The following is a 20,102-nucleotide window of genomic DNA, read 5'->3' as shown; positions in this document are numbered from 1 at the left end:
CAGTTGGGGTTCAGACGGGTGTAGGACTTGATGAGTCCAACTTCATGCAATTTACAAACTAATTTTAATTTGAAAACAAAGGGAAAAAAAGTCAGTTCACTCAAAAACTTTTGTTTGTAGGTGAGCACAGCGCAACAAGTGAGAGATCGCGCAACCTATGAAGAGGACAACAAGAACCTAAGGCATAAGAACCTTGGTGGTGAGAGAAAGGCAGCTGATCTACAGTCCAGACTTCAGGTAGTATATATGTTAATTATTTGAGCACATAAAATACATAAAGAATAAGGTCCCCTAATGTTTGGCTGAATTAAGCAACCAGTTGCATAGTCAGTAAAGTAAATTAACTTTCTATGAAAACAGCACATTTTAAGACCTCGAATTTATTCGTCCATTGATTTATTTCTTTGTGTATTTATCATTCTGGATTTGGAGATACTATTAATGAAAAAGTCATTACAGTCTTCTAATTTACATATGTTGTAAAATGAGCAAGCTACTTAACAAAAAAGTTTAACTGTATAATTTTGTGAACATTGCATTAAGTAAATAGACCTACCTGACAGGTGCTGAAGTACAACATGTAGGCAAAAAGTCTAAAATAGTTGTTACTAATTTATCTGAATGATGGTTATTATAGTTATTATTTTCATTGTGCTATACTGATGATATTCCAAACTTGCAATATCTCAACCAGGTACAAGGGTCTCTGGTGACATCACTGCAGGATCAAGTTCAGGCTTTGCAGGATGCCTTGCAGAAGGCCAATGTGGATTACAATGAACAGGGTAAACAGGCAGACAAATTCAAGTAAGTGTGTAGAATTAATGATAATGATAATAATAATACATATATATACCATCTCTGTGAGATGTAATGTGATGTAAATGTAAAGTGAGAGATGTAATGTGTGTAAGATGTAGTTATGTAGGTAGTGTATAAGATGGGTATGTGCTTGGACTCAACCATCCCATCCTTTTCATGGGAAAAATCATTTTGTTATGTATTATGTAGTAAGAAGTTTCTGCACTACATATGCCCCTAAATGTTGCCATACCATGCATCTTCTAACTACAGTGTTTTGCATTAATAGAAAAATGTTGTATGAAAAGTCTGGAGAGCTGGGGACACGAGTCAATGAGCTACAGGTGCGTGGCTCCCAGATTGTGGAAGCAGAAGACCGTATCAAGGAATTAGAGGCAGAGGTTCTTGTACTCAAACAGAGAATCTCTGACCTCCAGGCAGATGCATCTGGACTGAAGACCAATGTCACTCGTCTAGATAGGGACAAGGATATACTTCATGTAAGTGCCACTTATACATCTTATATACTTATATACCCCATCTTCTGTATTTTGTGTGTGAGGGGACAGAGGGGGGGTCACTGATAAAGTGAAGCAGCCTTGCAGTGGATGTACTGTGTCTTACTGCATTACTTCTGACCCAGGGAGTGGGCAGGAGACAGGGATGACCCTTCATCCAAAAGGAGCTAAAATGAGAAGGAAACAAGGGTGGCAGATGAGTGGAATGGGTGGAAATGGTGCTTGCCTTTGACTTGGCTACCTCCCTTATTAGGGGGAAGAACCCCTTGGTATATAGATAGATAGAAGTGCTACTGCATTGCTTCTGACTCATGCAGTGGATGGGGGACAGGGATGGCCTTTTATCCACAAGGAGCTAGGATGAAAATGAAAACAAATGGGTATGGGATGAGTAGAGGGTGGGTGCATGCCTTGGTTGGCTCCCTTCCTTATAAGGGAAAGATTCATTTTGGAATATTGATAGAAATGATGTTTTAAAAGGACTCAGATACCACAATCGTTTGATAAGTTTTTCCCATGAGGTTCTAGTTAGAAGCCCACAGCTTCATGACAGCTAGTAATATCTCTCAGATCCTCCTATGGAAGATGTTTCTATGGTACTGCCTAATAGAAGGAGGATGAGGCACAGTTGCCAGTTGTCAGCTTTTTATATGGAGAAATTTTGTTGAAAAATAGTGAAAGTTGGACAGAGTATCAATAATGATGTTTGTCCTTCATTAATGAAGGTGACCATGACTTTGGTCATAGATTTAGGATCTATGACTGTGGGTCTGGAGGTGGCTGATGAGATCAATTCAGGCCCAGAAAGCTCACCTGCATGTGGGACACACATGGGCAGGTGCTGGAGTGGAATTGGAGGTGGCTCAAGCCTTGTGTGCAGCATGTTTTCTCTGAGCCTCATCAGTGGTAGAGTACAAAGACGAGGATGGATTTTGACGATGACCCTCCTCCTTGACATCCATTTTGTAGGATTACATTCAGGTACCCATCACTGGTCCCTCAGGTAAAATCTAAGATCTTTCTTTATGAACTTTTTCTTTATTTCGTCCACAGAGGAAGATGACAACTATTGACTGTTTCTTTCTTTTAGCTACTTTTAGCAGAAACTAATACAACACAGACATCAGTCCAAGGTTTCTTCCCTGGGAGATCTATGGGAGGGCCCAAGGACCATTACCATCTGATTTTAAGTTGTGGATTTCCAGTCAGCAAAACTTGAGGCAAAATTTGATCCAAATTGGAGTCTATCTATCTATATACCTTTGGCATATTCCCCTTATAAGGGAGGTACCCAGCCAAAGCACATCACCACCCATTCCACTCCCACCCATACCACTCCCATCCACACTATCCATTGTTTCCTTCTCATTCTAACTCCTCATGGATGAAGAGTCATTCCTGTCTCTTGAAGTAGGATCTTATAATGGGCTTGATTCAAACATTCAACATTCTAGTGGAAGAGTGAGCTCATTGTGGCAGAGGATAGATGATCCTCCACCCATGAGGTGCTCAGATGGGAGATATGATGAATAGCTTTGGAATGGGTGTTGGGTTTGTGTATACATTAACTTGAACTTCCCCCTCATAAAAGGAAAAAGTCTTGTAGAATGTATGTGTGCATCTTTACATGTATATAAATATTTATGTATGTGTATATGATTAAGACATTCTGTCTGGTGGAACTTTAGATTCTCTTGCTGCAACCAGGCTTTTTGTTTATCTTTTGTGCTCTAAAGAGGCTAAAGGATAAGTGCTTTAGCTGATTTGATTGAGGACTTTTTAAATAAAATTAAGATATACCGGTGACTGAGGTCAGGATTGCCTTTTTCCCATTCCTACTGCTCCTGCCTCCCTGATCTCTTTCTCATCATAAACTTTTGTTTTATCAACTGTTAGCTTTATAACACCCAGTCCTTATCATCCTTATCACCATAGGCTGAGCTTGATGCAAAGACTGAGAAGATTGCCAACCTTCGTGAAGAACTGCGGCAAAGGGATTCCCTTATAGCCCAATTACAGAGCAACATCAGTAGTTTGCAGACACAGCTTGAGTGAGTACAGAATTTTTTTTTCTTTCCCTAAAATATACCAAGACTATTAGAATTCCTTTGGCATGTACAAGAATATTCATTTTTCTGCTTGCATTTCTTAATTATTGATTGACTGTATTTATACTGCTTCAGTGCTGGATGGTAATCTGATGACAGCACAGGCAAGCTAGTGTGGTTTCTAGATGTGTTTTATCGTCCTGGATTTTTGTTTTATGGTACTTGATTTTTGTGTGTGTGTGTATTTACCTAGTTGTATTTACCTAGTTGTATTTTGCGGGAAGGGGAGCTATGCTCGTGATGTCCCGCCTTTGTATCTTGCAGTGTCTAGTTTGTTTTTAAACTCATGAATGGTTTTTGCGCATACTATTTCATTGTCCAGTTTGTTCCAAGTGTCCAAAACTCTATGAGGAAAATTGTTTTTCTTCAGTTCTCTTCTATAGCTATGTTTTTTTATTTTCTTTCCATGTCCTCTTGTGTTTCTTTTGTCCCAGTTAAGTAAGTTCTCTCTATCGAGTACCTCTGTGCCTCTCATGATTCTGTAGATGGTCAATAGGTCACCTCTCTCTCTTCTTTGCTCCAGTGTCGGTAACTCCAGTTTAGCCAATCTCTCCTCGTATGATAGGTTTGCAAGTGCAGGTGCCATTTTTGTAGCTACTCTTTGGATTCTTTCTATTTTCTTTATATTCTTTTTGGTACTGGGGGACCACAATGTCGCCGCATACTCTAATCTAGGCCTTATCAATGTAACCAATATTTTTTTTATCATGTCTTCGTCCAAGTATGTAAACGCCACTTTTATTGATCTTAGCAAGTTGTAAGTCTCCCCGACAATTTTGTTAATCTGTATATCATAGGACAAGTCGTTCGTGATAATTACTCCCAAATCTTTTTCGGATCCTACTTTCTTTACTTCTTTGGTTCCAATTGTATATTTTCCTGATATTCTGTTTTTGCTTTTTCCAAACTCCATTATGCTACACTTCTTAGTATTAAAGTCCACTTCCCATTTCTGACTCCAGTTCCATACCCTATTTAGGTCTTCTTGCAGTGCTTCACAGTCCTCATCAGTTTCTACTTTCCTTAGCAGTTTGGCGTCATCGGCAAAGAAGCTCATGTAGCAGTTCATGTCCTCGTCCATGTCATTCATATAGATAGCAAACATTATTGGTGCCAGCACAGATCCTTGCGGTACTCCACTGATCACCTCTTTCCAATCTGAATATTTTTCTCTGAGCACTACGTGTGTGTGTGTGTGTGTGTGTGTATATATATATATATATATATATTTTTTTTTCTTTATTATTATTATTCTTTTTATATTACTATTTTTTATTATTGTTGTTATTATTATTATTTTTATTATTTTCTTCTTTCTTTATAATAAGCATATTTAAGTAGGTAGTTTAAACACCTTCAACCAATGGGAAAGCAGAATAAGCTTTCCAGCCAAGTTATGTAACATTTCTGAGCTTTGCATCATCTGACAGTACGTATAAGTGTGCCTCCAACAGATGGGTATTGGGCAATGCTTGATATTTTAAGAAATACATGTTATAATATACACTATACATCATATTCATGCAAGGCATGCCCAAAAAAATACAAACAGAAGACTTTATTCACACAAAGGCATGGCACAGCACAACCACAGGATTCTATTCACACTAAGGACGTGACACCAAGTGCTTTTTCTCTCTTACAAGGGAGCTAGCCAAAGGCATAAATCCACTCCCATCCATTTCATCCCCACATACTCTACTCCCATTCACCATCCCTCCCTCCCTCCCTCCCTTTTTTCTTGGCTCCTCCTGAATGATGGCTGCATGTTATTGTGAGGTTAAAATTGCTCAGTAGCATGCAGGTGAAACTTTAGGTTCTATATGGGCCATCCCTACAGGCCAGAGCCGCACATCATTTTGTCTGTGATAGAGAAAAGAAACAATATAGATTTAATATATCTAGACTTTGCAAAAGCTTTTGATACCGTCCCACACGAAAGACTACTTACTAAATTAGCTTTGCATGGAATAAGTGGTAGCCTATTAGGTTGGATTAGTAATTGGTTGAATGGTCGAAAACAGAGAGTTGTTTTAAATGGAAAAACTTCTGGATGGAAAATTGTTGCAAGTGGAGTTCCTCAGGGTTCTGTTCTTGGGCCACTTCTAGTCATAGTACCTATATATAAATGATATAGAGCATGGACTAAAATCTTAGGAGTTTCCAACCAGAACCCTAAAGTTTAGATCTTTTAAGGTATGTGCATGGGAAAAAACATATATATTATTGCACTATGATACAATGTCTACCTAATTTCATTGATTTATTTATTATTATTATTATTATTATTTTTTTTTTTTTTTATTATTGGCTACCTCCTTTGTAAGGGGAAAAAATCTTTGGTATATGTATGTATATATTTATTATTATCATTTATTTATTTTATTGTATTCTATTTATTTTTTTACTTGCTGGCTGAGCGGGTTAGGGTGTCGTTACTTAAGGCGAAGGTCGAGGTGAGGGTGGTTTGAATCCTGTCACTGGGAAAGTTGAACCAAGAGCATGATTCATTAAATTCCATGATACAAAAGCCCTCTGTGAGGGGCACCATCCTAGCCTCCCAATAGGGGGCGGGGGGGAGTGTGTGACGTTAAACCATATCATCATCATCATTTATTTATTTTTTTTTTCTTACATGACAAATTAGTTTTAGTGGGTCCCCAGTTACCCATGTACTCTAGGCCAGTGGCCCACTATGCCTATTGGAAGATGTGTCCTTGATGTGATAAAGAATTTTAATTTGGTCACTGCCAGATGGCTCCCATTATCCAGAAGAATGCTGTACTCTTCATAGGGTTAAAAGATGGTCAGGTGCTGGCAGTCCTTTCTTCTTTCTTATAATTCTTTAGGTTTGAAAAAATACATTTATTTATATATACAATAGACATGCATTTTATTAACAATTGTAAAGATTTCAGATTACTTGATTTCTTAATTACACAATATATAAAATCCATTATTTTCTGGGACATATGAAATGGATTCTAACCTAGTATAAACCCCCCTGATGTGATCATAAATACAATATGTTGTATTCATACATTACCTAGAGTGACAATTTGCTCATGATTTGGTTCCCTTTCTTCAAGAGAAATTTCTATACAGACACCACCCTACTTACAAACATTCACAGATAGGAACAGAAAGAGCCTCAAATTCAAGCATTGAAATGTAATCTATTGTGCTCCAAGTTACTACTATCATTACAATTTATTTAGGTTTCATGTATCATAAGTATTGTGTTTTAGGATAAGAAACATGTATTGACTTTGTCATACAGTACTGTATATGCCTACATAGGTGTATACATTACTATACCCTTAAAATGATGTTGAAAAATAAATTACGAACAATTCATGATACAAATAGGCATTCAGTACATAACTCATTTGTAAGTTGGGTAGTGTCTGCATTTGATAATACAGCACAAATGTTACAACATGTCTATTCTAGTGTTTATTCAAGGCTGCTATCAAATAACTAAACTGAATTAAGACTAACTTCATGGAGCACTTCCTTGGTGCTGCGAAGCAGATCTTGTATTTCATACATTGAAAAATTATTCATTTATTCATTCATTTTATTTTGTTTCATTTTCAATTCAGTGGGCAAATATACCATTAGGAATATGTCTCAGAGCACTGTAACTTTTTCATTGGAGTTGACAAGTTAAACTGGTTCTGAAGAACGCCAGATAATTCTATTCATCCATAGCTAAAAACTTATCTTGATTATCCCTTTGATGACATATGCTTCTATCTTTGCTGCAACTCCATAATTTTATTCAGTCAAGGGAGATTCCCTGGACAGCTAAAGGATTATTTTTAACAAATCTAGTTTAACTTTGTAGATGCTGATCAGTGGTTTTATTTAGCCTAGGGAAACCCTGTAGACAGTGAGAAGGTTAATTCTAGTGAATTTGATTTAACTTTGTAGATCTGATGAATCTCCATGAAGTTAGTCATGACAGATTATATTCAATCACATATATGTAAATGCCACAGCAGAAGAGTGACTAGTGCCTTCACAAGGCAATCCATCCTTGAAATATTACTCAAGATGATTGAGAGCTTATGCCAGGAGGCACAAAGCTACAGCCAAAACCACCATCTTTGTCGCATGTAGCAGTCACCAGCACATTATGAATTCAAACCTATGTCTGCATTGTACAAGGCAAGTTTAAAACCAACATGCTACAATGGCAAGCAATATTGTCTCCATAATTTTGAGATATGTGGAAAACCACTGATGTGGGCAGTCATCATTTTCAAGTAACGGTGGGTAGGGTAGTGTTGGGTCAGAAATATGAATCCCTTCAACACATTGGTATATTTAAGGAGTGTCATTACATTTAAGGATTTTAGTCTGGCTAGTCCTAGACAATATTATTCACCTGAAAGAAACATTCATTCCTTGAAGGCTTAACTGTTAGATATAAACAACTTTGGTAATTCTAAATGTAACTATAACAGAAGTGATAGATATTTCTTCAAGTGAATAATTGGATGCTGAACAGGCAGATAAATTGCTTTTGTTTGGTCTTCATGCTGGAGTATTTATGTAGATTATGTCTTCCTTTTCTTCCAGTAACTATTTTGGAACTTGTTGCCTTGTTTTTAGAATATGATAACATTTAAGATTGGTCTTTATACACCTCAAGATGAGTGTGGGATGGGTGAAGGGTGGGTGCTTGGGCTGCCAGGGAGGATAATAATGGGATTCAAAACCTGATCCACCATGGGTCAAAATTAGACTCAACACACCACAGAATACATTAATGTTCAAGACTGATCATTATTCATTACCAGCTTATTTTACATTGACAAACCTCTATATGAACATATTTTTGTGCAAAAAAATCCCAGTGGTATGATCTTGTTTGAATATATATATATATATATATATATTTCTCTCTCTCTCTCTCTCTCTCTCTCTCTTTATCTCTCTTCTCTCTACAACGGTGACCATGATTTAGGTAAATCTGCCCATGCCACTATTATTATTATTATTATAATTTTTTTTTTCATTCTCGCTTAAGTTTTCATGTTTTATGTGGCTGTGCACAAGTTAAAAATACTGACCATCTGTCAGAAATCTATATAATTAAGATAACCAATAATCAGAAGGATATAGATTAACAGTTTTTATAAAAATGGAAAAGAGGAAATGGAAGAGGGATAACAGGTTTGAATCCGTAAGCTGTAGCCACACTATGGCTGTTTACATTTGAATCCACAGCTAGGCTGGGATGGGGGTAAAGCCCCATCTGCTCTCATATAAGGATGGGATTTTGTGTGATTTGTTGATTGTGGATTCAAAATCACACAAAAATCCCAGTTTATGCTGGGGTTATTAGAACATACATAGCTATATGAATATATATATATATATATATATATATATATATATATATATATATATATATATATATATATTATATATATATATATATATATATATATATATATATCCCATAGAGTGACTTCGAATACCTGATTCCCCTCAAGTCTGTTTTGCACCAGGCAACAGAACTTAAAGTTTGTATTGTATCTGGCAACACAGGTTTAAGTCTATCTTGCATCTGCCAAAAGATGCATGTGACAACAGAGAAACATAACAAACAGGCTTAAGGTCTAATGAATTGGGTGAGGACTTGCACTATCCTCTTCCATACCAGTTGGATGCCGCTGAGCTGAAAAAAAAAAGGTGTGAGTACCCCTTCATATGCAAGGGATCAAGAGGAACTGCAGAAATATCACAGAACAAAAGTGCTTAGATTAGCAGAATACTTTAACAAAATACTTAGATGTAGGAACAATACAATATGTAGATTATTGAAGATATACACCACAAAGAGTGATGTTTCATAGTTATGTATGCATTTGCATTCTTCGTCTCCACTTGGGGCATCTCTCCCTGTTAGGTGGCAGTGTTCCCTCATTGACTTTGAAACTTTAAGGTATTTCAAGTAAATTCATAATGAATTTTAAAGATAAAAATTAAAATGAATTTTTAGAATTTGTATAGACAGGTATTGGAAAGCAAGGGAAGGGAAACATTGGGCTTTGAAAGTGCCTTTTTTGGGGTTGTAACACACAAGTCGAAACTGGTCGAGTAAAGTGTTACAATCCCAATTAAGCACTTTCAAAGTTGTGTATTTCCCTTCCCTCATCTTTCCATTGAAATGAATATTCAATACTAATCATTTCACACTTTTATACATACCATCCATCAGTCAGTTGTCCCAGGTCTTTTAAGTAGGAGACCTGCTGCCCCCAGGAAACTGTCCATGTCCACCAGATCAGTCTATAAGTCATTCAGTGATGGGAGTTTATGAAGCTGTTGTGAGTGAATGTAGGATAGTTTAATATAGTATGCTTTGTGTCTTCTTCATAGTTTCAGGAATAGGTTCTGTATTCACATTCACAAGGACACGTGAATATAAACATACACCCATGCATAAACAACAGGTGGCCTCATGTATGCAACACGTGGAGATTTTGAGAGATCAAAGGCAGACATTGTTTAGAAATTTGAATATATTAGGGGACAACATTGCAATTGTTCACAGTCTTGTATATCCACTGATAGGTGAATATTGATAGGTACATACATATACCAGAGGCTTTTTCCCCCTTCCAAAGAAGGTAGCCAAAAAACAAAAGCATAAAATCCACTCCCATCCATTCCATCCCCTCGTACTCCACTCCCATTCACCCCCTCCTTTCCTCTTATCTTGGCTCCACATAATCACTTTTGGAGGTATAGATAAGTATCAATAGGTGAATATACATAATCACATGTATGAAAGGTAAAAAGGGGGTGCTTGTGTAAACTTGGTATGATAGTCTGGGGGGGAGAGAAAGTTAGCAAAACGGCCAAAAGGGAACTTGTGATTGCACTGTTGTTTAGACACCCATAATCCACCACTGTTTAACGGTCAATCTTAGCATAATACAGTAGTTTGGAAATGTTTGTGGTGGAGAAAGCTAGTGGGAAGGCCCATAGGGAACTTGTGATTGCATCATTGTTTATAAAAACCCATAATCTGCCACCGTTCTGCAGGCTCTTACTGTCAAGAGTGTTACTTTCTCCACGCCTCTTTCACTTCTTTTGGTGGGTTGTTAGAGCCTCAAGGATGACCAGCTTCTCTTTCCTGTAGAAGGTCAACGACTCACGCGGTCGATATCGGATAAATGAAGAAGGGAGTATCGCCGCTTAATTAAAAAAAAAAAAAAAAAAAAAAAGCGGGAGAATACAATACCATAGAAGCGATGGGAACGGAAGACTGAATATGGTGTCACATTTGTGGTTAACCATACATTCACTTGCATCGCTTCGCTTCGCATCGCGTGTCCTGTGGTCGAAGGGGAACGCCTCTAAGGCCCCGAGTCATCGACAACGCGATAGTTGGCACCTGCTGGCTTCGGGTGCCAGCCTACAAGTAGTTTGGCTGCCGCCAGGTGATTTTATTCAGCGGAAGAGGAATATTCCACTGTTACAAGGCGAATCCAGAGGACGGGAATTCCTTCCTCAGTGAAATAAATAGCGTTTCTATATGTGGGGACAATATAGCGCCGAAAAGATGGATTCGTGATTTTTTTTTTTTTTTTTTTTTTTTTTTTTAAGTTGGTCTTCATAGAAGAATACTGCGCGACTCGGGTCCATAGGGTGCTCAGAGACAGGTGAAACACGTCTTAAGCCCATCTTGATTAAACCTTAGAATGCTGTTTCTTGTAGCTGAGTAGAATTTTGTGTTTTGAAAGTCTGAAGGAAGAGGAGGAGAAGACGACGCCCTCAAAAGGAAAAGGTGACAACACAGAGGCGATGTCGATTCTAACTTTGGACGGACGTTCCAGTGCTGATGGAAATCGCCTGTTTTTTTGTTTAACAATTTTTTGTGTGTATTTATTTATGAATTAATTTCTTTATCTGTTTGATTTTAGACACGGGTAATTGTCAGCCAGCCCATATTTATTTGTTTGTATTTAGATACTTTTAATTGTCAGCCAGCCTCGTCCCAAAGCTCCACCCCCTTCTTCTTAAGCCCCGCCTACCTTTCCCCTTCAGCCCCGCCCACGTCGAGCTGGGACGTTTGGTCTTTCACCAAGGGTGTCCGCAGTAATTTTTGTAGGCAGAGGCAAAATTAAAGATATACATATACAGTAGTACTACTAATAATAGAGAAACCTGAATAATAGAATAATTACGGTAATAAACAGTTGATATATGTATTTTATTAATTTTGTATTTTCCATGTGATTTTGTATTCATTTTGTATTTTCCTTGCATTTTTCCATAAATTCCAGGGGGAGGGGGCAAATGCTCCCATTGCCCCCTCCTGCGGACGCCCATGTCTTTCACTTATATGTCTATCGTGAGTTCGTCAAAAATAGTAATGATAATGATAATAAAGATGATACTACCACTACTACTATTGCTGCTACTACTACTACTACTACCACTAATAATAATAATGATAATAATAATAATAATATAAGAATCTGGACAGACCCTGTATGCGCCTTGCATGTTTTTATCCTGGAAGTCTACATACGATTTTATTACACCAGTGGAGTGCAGTGCGGGGATGGTGTGTATTGTATGCATTGTTCAGGCTAATGTAAATCGATTTTATTGAGCTAAAAATTCAACTTGTGGTCCTGATAGACGGACGTCAGATTCCGTCATGCTCACTACCATCTGGAGGTGCAGGCCCGAGGGGGTGACACTTGGTCCCCGGGCCGAGCGCAAGGGATCTGGCAAGCGACGATTGATCCGTCCCACAACGAGGATCGTTGCCGGAGGCCGTGGGGCTATGGGTTAACGAAACCTGAGGGGAGCGAGTGTCAGCCCAGGGGGACACATTTCAAGTGACCTGGTGGGCTTGACATATTGGGTTCTGGTTAGACCAGGGGATTTCATTCAGTCAGCGCCGTGGTTAGATTTCCGTATTCTGTCTTCTTCATTCTCATTCACCTCTTTTTTTTTTCTTCTTCTCTTCCTCTAATCTTCCATTTCATCGTCCTCCTCCACTTCTTAACCTCCTCCTCTCCCTCCCCCCGCCACCCTTCCTTCACACTTTCATCATTTATTGCACAAATAGAAAACGGGGGGCGGGGGCGGTCCAGCACCATATGTCGCCGCCGCCGTCTCGTGAGTCTTACAATGCGCTCTCTTTGTGTTACGCGCCTCGCTCTTTCGCGCATGCGCACTGACACGCTTGTCGTGGTTGGTTACTGTGTATTTGTCACTTTCGCATCAGTGAGTATTTTCCTTCTTCCCTGCTTTCTTTGTGTGTGCGTGTACGTGTGTGTGTGTGTGTGCGTGCGTGCGTGTAGGTGTCTGTGTGTACGTGCGTATGTGTGCGAATTTGTGGTGTCGATTAAAAGACAGTCTTGAGTGTCAAGTCATTGTAGATGTTTGTTTATAATTATTATTCCTGTTGTTGTTGTTGTTTTTATTATGTAATATTAATGATAATAATACTGGTGATTGCCTCCTGCCCAGGCTATCTGAATTACAGGGCAGCAGCTAAGCTCCTCCTGGTCTCCTCTCTATCTATCTATCCGTCCATCTTCCTATCTATCTGTTTCTCTAAGCGCTAGACTGTCGTGTCGATGATGGGTGTCAAGTCGAAGTGCCATGTAATAGGTAATCGTACACGCTTTCACACGCACATACACACTCACGTATAGTACAGTATATATATATATATATATATATATATATATATATATATATATATAATATATCGTGTACCGAAATTATGTTGAATTTATATGTATATATATATATATATGTGTGTGTGTGTGGTGTGTGTGTATTTATCTAATTGTAGAATACAGGAAAGGAGCAACACTCATGGGGATTCTACCTTTTCCTCTCCAATCATGGGTAAATTCTTATGCACACCTAGCTTCAAATTCATGTATGGTTATAACTTGTGCGTGCGTGTATTCTAGCCTTCCCAAAGGACAGTTCATCAATGTGTGTAATATTCCTATATGTTTAAATTCTCTTAGTTTGTGATTCATCTTCTCAATATGTAACGCAAAATTATTTTGACATTTGGAGAATCGAAAAATAAAAGATTGTAAACTAAGTCGTTTCTACTCAAACGAAATCATCTCAATCGCGTATATGTGACGGGTTTTATTTTGTGGACTGTAGACTCGTATGACCAATTTTTTTTAACCACCCTGTATCCCTCAGAGTTCAACTGTGACGCTTGTCACTGATTAACTTGTATATTTTACGTAAAGTTTTCACTTAGGTTATAATTTTGTATGATATATTTTTTTTTTTTCAAATAATAAAAATCGTAATGCCTGACCCTGTAAGAAAGATGCAAAACTTTTTGGCCATCACTTCACACACACACACGCACACGCACACACACACACACACACACACACACACACACACACACACACACATACATGATATACACTATTTCAATTATTTTAGATAATATTGTCCATGGGGATAGAAGCGCTGGTAAACTATAGTCCATCCTTGAGGGAATTACAGCGTCTTTGGTTGATATTGAGAGTAAGGGAAAAGTGTCAATATCCGTATTGGCAATATCACTATAAATATTGTATCTGAATATGATGGCTATTTCATGGCGGTGCCTGAGGCTGGAGTAGTATTTGATTTTGTTTGCCAAAGAAGTAGGCCCAGTTGCAGAGTTTCGCCGGTAGATGGCGTGGTGACGATCCTTGTGTATTCACTTGGTCTTTGGTCTTTGGATCACGTGTTGGACTCGTGATCGACAGCTATTTCCTTCCTGGAAGAGAGCTCAGAGCTCGTAGGTCCGATCTATGGGTAATGCTATGACCTTGCACACACACACACACCCAACTCCCCGCCCACGAGAGTTGGAGTAACACCCCTCAGCGCTGCGATACTGATATTTTTTCAGCCCCGGGCGAGGATCGAACCCGGACCTCCGTAGTGGCAGGCCAGAGCTCTAACCACAGCTATCTGTGTATGTATATATATACATAAATACATACATATATATATATATATATATATATATATATATATATGTGTGTGTGAGTGTGTGTGTGTGTGTGTGTGTGTGATTCAGAGAAGGTGAAAGGGGTTTGGTGGTTTTCTCTACATCTGTTACTGTGACGTCATGGGTTGTTTACCTGTTTCGTCATTCACATAATTTGAAGTATAATTGCTCATTTCTTCTTCTGTATGGCGTAATATTGTGGACATTTGGACCTGCTCCATCGTGTATACACACACACACACACACACACACACACACACACACACATATATATATATGCGTATATATATATGTTTATATAATTGTATTTATGTATATATAACACACACACACACACACACACACATACACACACACACACACACACACACACATATATATATATATATATATATATATATTATACATGTATACATACATATATATATATATATATATATATATATATATATATATATATATATTATACATGTACGTACGTTTTCACAGTTTTGGTAATTCGTGTGTCTGGTTTGGGTGTCCTCATTGGTACCTGCTGCTATCACCAGGACTTCACAAAATATCACCACATGGTATTTTGGTATATGTACGAGAGTCAGCATATTTGGTGAAAATACCACCACTTTTCACCACTTTTGGCTTAAAGACCCTCAGTCCTTTTATGGTGATAATTATTATCACCATATTGATACAGTGTCATATCATGGTGGTGAAGTTATTTTGTGATATCTGTGTAAATATCAACATATTTGGTTCAAATAAATCCACCTCTAAAACAACAGTTATTAACCATTTTTGCTTATTTTCACCACTGCGTGGCATATTATCACCAAATGTCGAGAAACCACCAATCACCAATATGGCATTGGTGGTAGATACCTGCGTTTTGACTGATTATCACCATTTCAATATATTTACCTTCCACCTTTTTCCTATTGCCATTATTTTCACCACGCTAGAACGTATTTTCACCAGTGTTGGGGAACACCACCATTTTCGCTCTCTTCCGGTCTTTCTCTTATCACCACGCGTTGACAAATGAAGACCAACTTTGAAAACCACTTGGTGATACTATCACCACGTCTTGGATACTTATCACTACATTTTCACAAAATATCACCACTTTCTCGCCTTTCTTTGGATCGCGAGTATTCCACCAGTCTTAATATGAGCTGGGTCCATTATCACCGCACTTTCACCAATTATCGCCACTTTTAACTTTTTTTTTTATCAAGTGGATTGTGCCAGTCTTGCACCAAATTCTTTGGCCAAATTCGCGATTATCTCCATAGCGTGTGATTCCTCAATTCTTGCACCAATTCTCCCTCTTGCACCACTATACTCGCGTCGCACCGTGGTGTCGCTACGTCTCGTAGTACTATCTCTGTTGGTGATATTATCACCATTGTTATTATCACCACCACCGTGCCGCGTCCCGTCACGATCATTTGTCACCACAATGTTCACCAGGTCGATGCTTGATTGTGCACCACTGCTATCACCGCCCGTGGCACCATTGCCACCATGTCTTGCACCATTATCACCGTGGCTAACACCGCTGTCATTCTGTATAACACCGTTGATGTCTCGCCACACACCTCTGTTATCACCACGCCATACACCATGTCTACCATTACCACCACTATCGCGCCATGCACCGTCAGCGCCTCCTTCGGTAGTCGCCTGGTGGGTGGTGTAAGGCTTGAGTTGTGTGAGGCCTATGGCGGTCTTAGGACGGGGGAGCGAAGGGCGTTCTGGGTGACGGTTGCTCCTGCGAGGGGCGCTGACGGAGGGGCTCCCCGGGCGGGCGGCGGTCGCGGTGCTGGTCCTGCTGACGGAAGCTGTGACGGTGCGAGTGACATTGACGGCGGTGATGAGCTTCGGAGTAACACAGGCTGGTTCGGTGGCGGCATTGGTGGTCAGACTACCCGGAGGGCAGACGCAGCTGGAGCCGTGGCCGAACCGACAGGGCGCCAGGAGACCTCCACGGACGCAGGTTCCTCGCTGAGGGTCAGCGAGGTACCCTCGTTGGACGTCGCAGACGCAGCGAACACCGTAGCGGCCCTTGCTGTAGGCGAGGATCTCGCCCTCGAGACATGGTCCTCGAACTCCGAGTTCGTAGCACCGCCCGTTGCCCTTCCAGTATCCCACTAGGTCGGGTGTGCAGGAGCAAATCCCGCGTAAGGACGTGGCCCTTTCGTAGACGAAGAGGTGGCCGAGTTCGCAGGGACCTTGAACTCCTACCTGGTGACAGGAATCTGTAGGCGGGTGATAGAGCCGCCCCGCGACGCAGGGGTTCCTGATGCACTGCCCCAGGGTCCCCGACGGGTCATCCTCGGCGTAGGTGATGAAGTGGTGATGTTCACAGGGGCCCTTAGTGTAGAGCCTGTAGCAGTAGCCCGTAGAAGCCCATTCGACGTAACCCTCCATACAGCGGCACATCGCCGCCATAGCCTTGGTGACGAAGGTGAAGACCTGCCCAGGGCGGCAGGGCCCCGAGGACCCGAGCTCGTAGCACTGCCCCGTCGGGCGGTGGAAGTTCGTTAGAAGGTGCGGATTGCAGGTGCAGTGGGTGGATCGCATGCTGGCGTTGTAGAGGAAGACGTGGCCGAGGGCGCAGGGACCCCGCGTGTAGAGTTCGTGGCACGTCTGGGTGGGGCTCCAGAACTGCGTGGCCATCAGGCTCGGAAGGCATCCGCACGCCGGCGATCCTGTAGGAGGGAAAGTGCGATGAGGAAAGTGTTTACGCGGAGGATTGTTGTCACCCGGGCATTGGCAGTTTGCGCGTGTTGGTGCTTACACTAAAACACGCACAAACTAGTATATCCGTGCACACACGCATGCACATACACACACACACGCATAGAGAGAGAGGGACGGAGATACAGAGGCGTTACCATAGGCTTCTCACCAGAACCTTATGAGTTTGTTTTTATGTTTACACAAAATTGTATAAACACGTACACACTTAAACACACACACACACAGATTCAGAGAGTGAAAGAGAGAGAGAGAGGAGTGAGCCTGGGACTTTTGAAGACATCATTTCATTAGTTTCTCTCTCTCAGGGGCGAACTGTCCTTTACTTGTTTAGACTCCGGAACAGACCATCACTCACCCGTGATTGGGTCGACGTGGAGGAGCTGCCCGTAGAGGCAGGGCCCCTGCGAGTGGTACTCGTAGCAGGTCTCGGTGGGGGGCCAGAAGACGTGTCCCGGAGGACACTCCCTGAAGGGGCGGCAGATCACCTCCCCCTCCAGGTCGCCGTTGTCTTTGAAGCTTTCCCGAGTGACATACTCCCTGTGGAGATCGGAAGTTCGTTATTGGTGTCGCAATGAGGTACTGGATATTGGGGGTTGTGAAGGCTCGAAAAGTCAATGTATTTATTCATATGTTTATTTATCAATCCATTTATTTGTAAAAGACATTAGATTTGGTTTATGTGTACACGTATATTGGGTTTGTGGTTTAACTGGGACCCCTGCACTTCCAAGGCGAAAATGGTTTTTGGAGTAATAACTGAAATGAAGACAGATCAGAACTATCCCTGTCCATATCCATATCCTCCCGGATACTCACCTGGGGTTGCAGTGGCCCCGGGTGTACTCCTGGTGGCATGTGACTTCCCCTGGGGCCCTGAGGGAGCCTCGGGGGCAGCGGCACGCCCCAGCTGCCCTCCGGTTATCGAAGTAGAATTCTTGAGTCTTCTCGCAGGGGCCCTAGAGGGAAGGAAGGATGAGTTAGGAGGCAACATGAGCATGAGTAGAACGTCTCATTTATAGATAGGATGGAATGTGTGGGTGTGGGAGTTGTGGGGTGCCTCATGTAACCAGTTCGACCCCCACCACTACTCACTGAAGCACATGCAAATACACACACACACACACACACACACACACACACACACACACACACACACACACACACACACACACACACACACACACACACACACACACACACACACACACACACACACACACACACACACACACACACACACACACACACACACACACACAGAGTGAGTGAGTGAGTGAGAGAGAGAAAGAGAGAAAAAAAGGGCGGAGCATTACCAGGGCAAGGACCGTGAGTAGGATGCCAGTCTTTCGTTACGTACCTGAGAGAAGATCTTGTAGCACTTTTGGTCGGGCGGCCAGTACAGCTTCTGCCACGAATTCTGGGCACACGGGTTGAGAGTCACATTGGCCCACTGAGGCGGGATGATGGAGCCCCGCACCTGACTAAAGTCCCCGGACCAGAGCGCCAGCGCCGTCGCCGCCCCCAGCCACCACCAGACGATCCGTCGCCGGCGCCGCCACCGCTCCTGGTGGCCCCAGTGGCTTTCGTAGTGGAGTAAGGGAGTCATTCTGGGTTAGGTGGTGATGAGCGTCATGATGCTGCTTCGGGAACTGAAGGAAGAGAACCAAAAGACTTTTTTTTTTCTAATAACAAATTTTTATTGTAAACCTAGAATTGTATGAATTTAGGCTCTATCACACTGGGATGTTTTCCTCCGACTGTTGAGGCAGATTTGCAGCCCGTAGCTCTCGGGAAGGAATCTGCTATGCTGGTGGAAAATAATTTTCCTCCAGCAAATCAAATGATATTCTGCATTGATTGGTGAAAAAAACAAAATAGTTTGCCATGTTAATTTTACTGCGGAAAAATGCTGGAGGTGGGTGGTACTGCCGATTAATTGGAGGTTGGAGGATTATAGCTCAATGTGGTAACGCTTTAGTGTAGCTATAGCCTCTGCCAAGGTGTTTTCTATTCGCCGGAGCGCAAAATACTCCTCATTCGACATTCTTGCGATTGAAATCTCCGACCAGTTTATGATTGTATACCTCGTTTTCCTGTTGCCATCCTCTTTTTGTGATCCATATAAGTCATTTGAGGATTCCTTGAGTTTTTGTATACTGTAGTGAAAGGCGTCTTTTGAATTATCTAGCTTAAAAAAAAGAGAGTTTAGCTCTCTCTCACTGAGGGTCATCACTCCTACTATCGCCGTTTTTCCTTTCTATACTCGTTGCACACACATGCACACACGCGCGCACACACACACACACACACACACACACACACACACACACACACACACACACACACACACACACACACACATTGCATACTCACAGGCATGGAGCTATACTGAAGAGTGAAAATTGTTTAATATTATTTTGGAAGCGTCGGAATAGTTTCTGTGAGTGACTTGAATGGTAAAAGCGGTCGACGGATTCCGCTACCCACAAGAACGGGAAGAACAAGAACAAGTACGTGATGCGTCCATGGAGGTCGTATGCAGTGGAGGAGGAGGAGGATGGTGGGAGTGGAGGATTAGAAGGAGAAATTGATGGATAAGAAAAATCCGGTGAAGGAGGGGAAGGTGGTGGATTGTATCGAATATTGTCGCCAATAACCAGCGCTTCTATCCTCGGGAAAATGTCAGCACTCTTCTCCGAGTAGAAAAATCTTCATTCATAAAAGAATGCTGTGTGGCCCTGGTCCGTAGGGGTGTCGCTAAAGCATGAGACTTAGGTAAGCAAAACTCCCTACGAGGAGAAGGTAGTGGAGGAGGTGGAGGTAATAAAGAATGATATATGTCATGTGAATAATGGTGACAAAAATATGGCGACGGTGGCGAGA

The 20,102-nt window shown here is 41.2% G+C and overlaps 2 protein-coding genes across 2 annotated transcripts in view; one reads left to right on the top strand and one right to left on the bottom strand.

Moving 5' to 3' along the window:
• LOC143035212 (uncharacterized) overlaps positions 1-20,102 on the top strand; it is a 183,980-nt gene that overhangs the window by 56,796 nt on the left and 107,082 nt on the right. The window contains exons 20-23 of the mRNA XM_076201940.1: positions 121-237; positions 695-807; positions 1,091-1,301; positions 3,255-3,370. Coding sequence (XP_076058055.1) covers positions 121-237; positions 695-807; positions 1,091-1,301; positions 3,255-3,370 — 557 coding nt within the window. The remainder of the gene's footprint in view (positions 1-120; positions 238-694; positions 808-1,090; positions 1,302-3,254; positions 3,371-20,102) is intronic.
• Positions 14,986-18,854, bottom strand: LOC143034930 (uncharacterized). Its single transcript, XM_076201280.1, has 4 exons — positions 18,577-18,854; positions 18,036-18,175; positions 17,575-17,756; positions 14,986-17,167 (listed from the first exon to the last, which is right to left on the bottom strand). The coding sequence occupies exons 1-4, from the start codon at positions 18,823-18,825 to the stop codon at positions 15,687-15,689; spliced, it is 2,052 nt and encodes a 683-aa protein (XP_076057395.1). The 5' UTR covers positions 18,826-18,854; the 3' UTR covers positions 14,986-15,686.

This window comes from Oratosquilla oratoria, chromosome 18 (genome assembly GCF_046742065.1).
Source record: "Oratosquilla oratoria isolate Oo_2021 chromosome 18, ASM4674206v1, whole genome shotgun sequence".
NCBI classification, from domain to species: Eukaryota; Metazoa; Arthropoda; class Malacostraca; order Stomatopoda; family Squillidae; genus Oratosquilla; species Oratosquilla oratoria.
This window is presented reverse-complemented; position numbering and strand designations above follow the sequence as displayed.

Excerpts from the sequence above, each read along its gene's own strand:
- LOC143034930 (XM_076201280.1), bottom strand. The coding sequence starts at position 18,825 with ATGACTCCCTTACTCCACTACGAAAGCCACTGGGGCCACCAGGAGCGG. Across the intron at positions 18,176-18,576 it reads GCTACAAGATCTTCTCTCAG|GGCCCCTGCGAGAAGACTCA; the intron begins GTACGTAACGAA and ends CCTTCCCTCTAG. Across the intron at positions 17,168-17,574 it reads CCACGTCGACCCAATCACGG|GATCGCCGGCGTGCGGATGC; the intron begins GTGAGTGATGGT and ends TCCCTCCTACAG.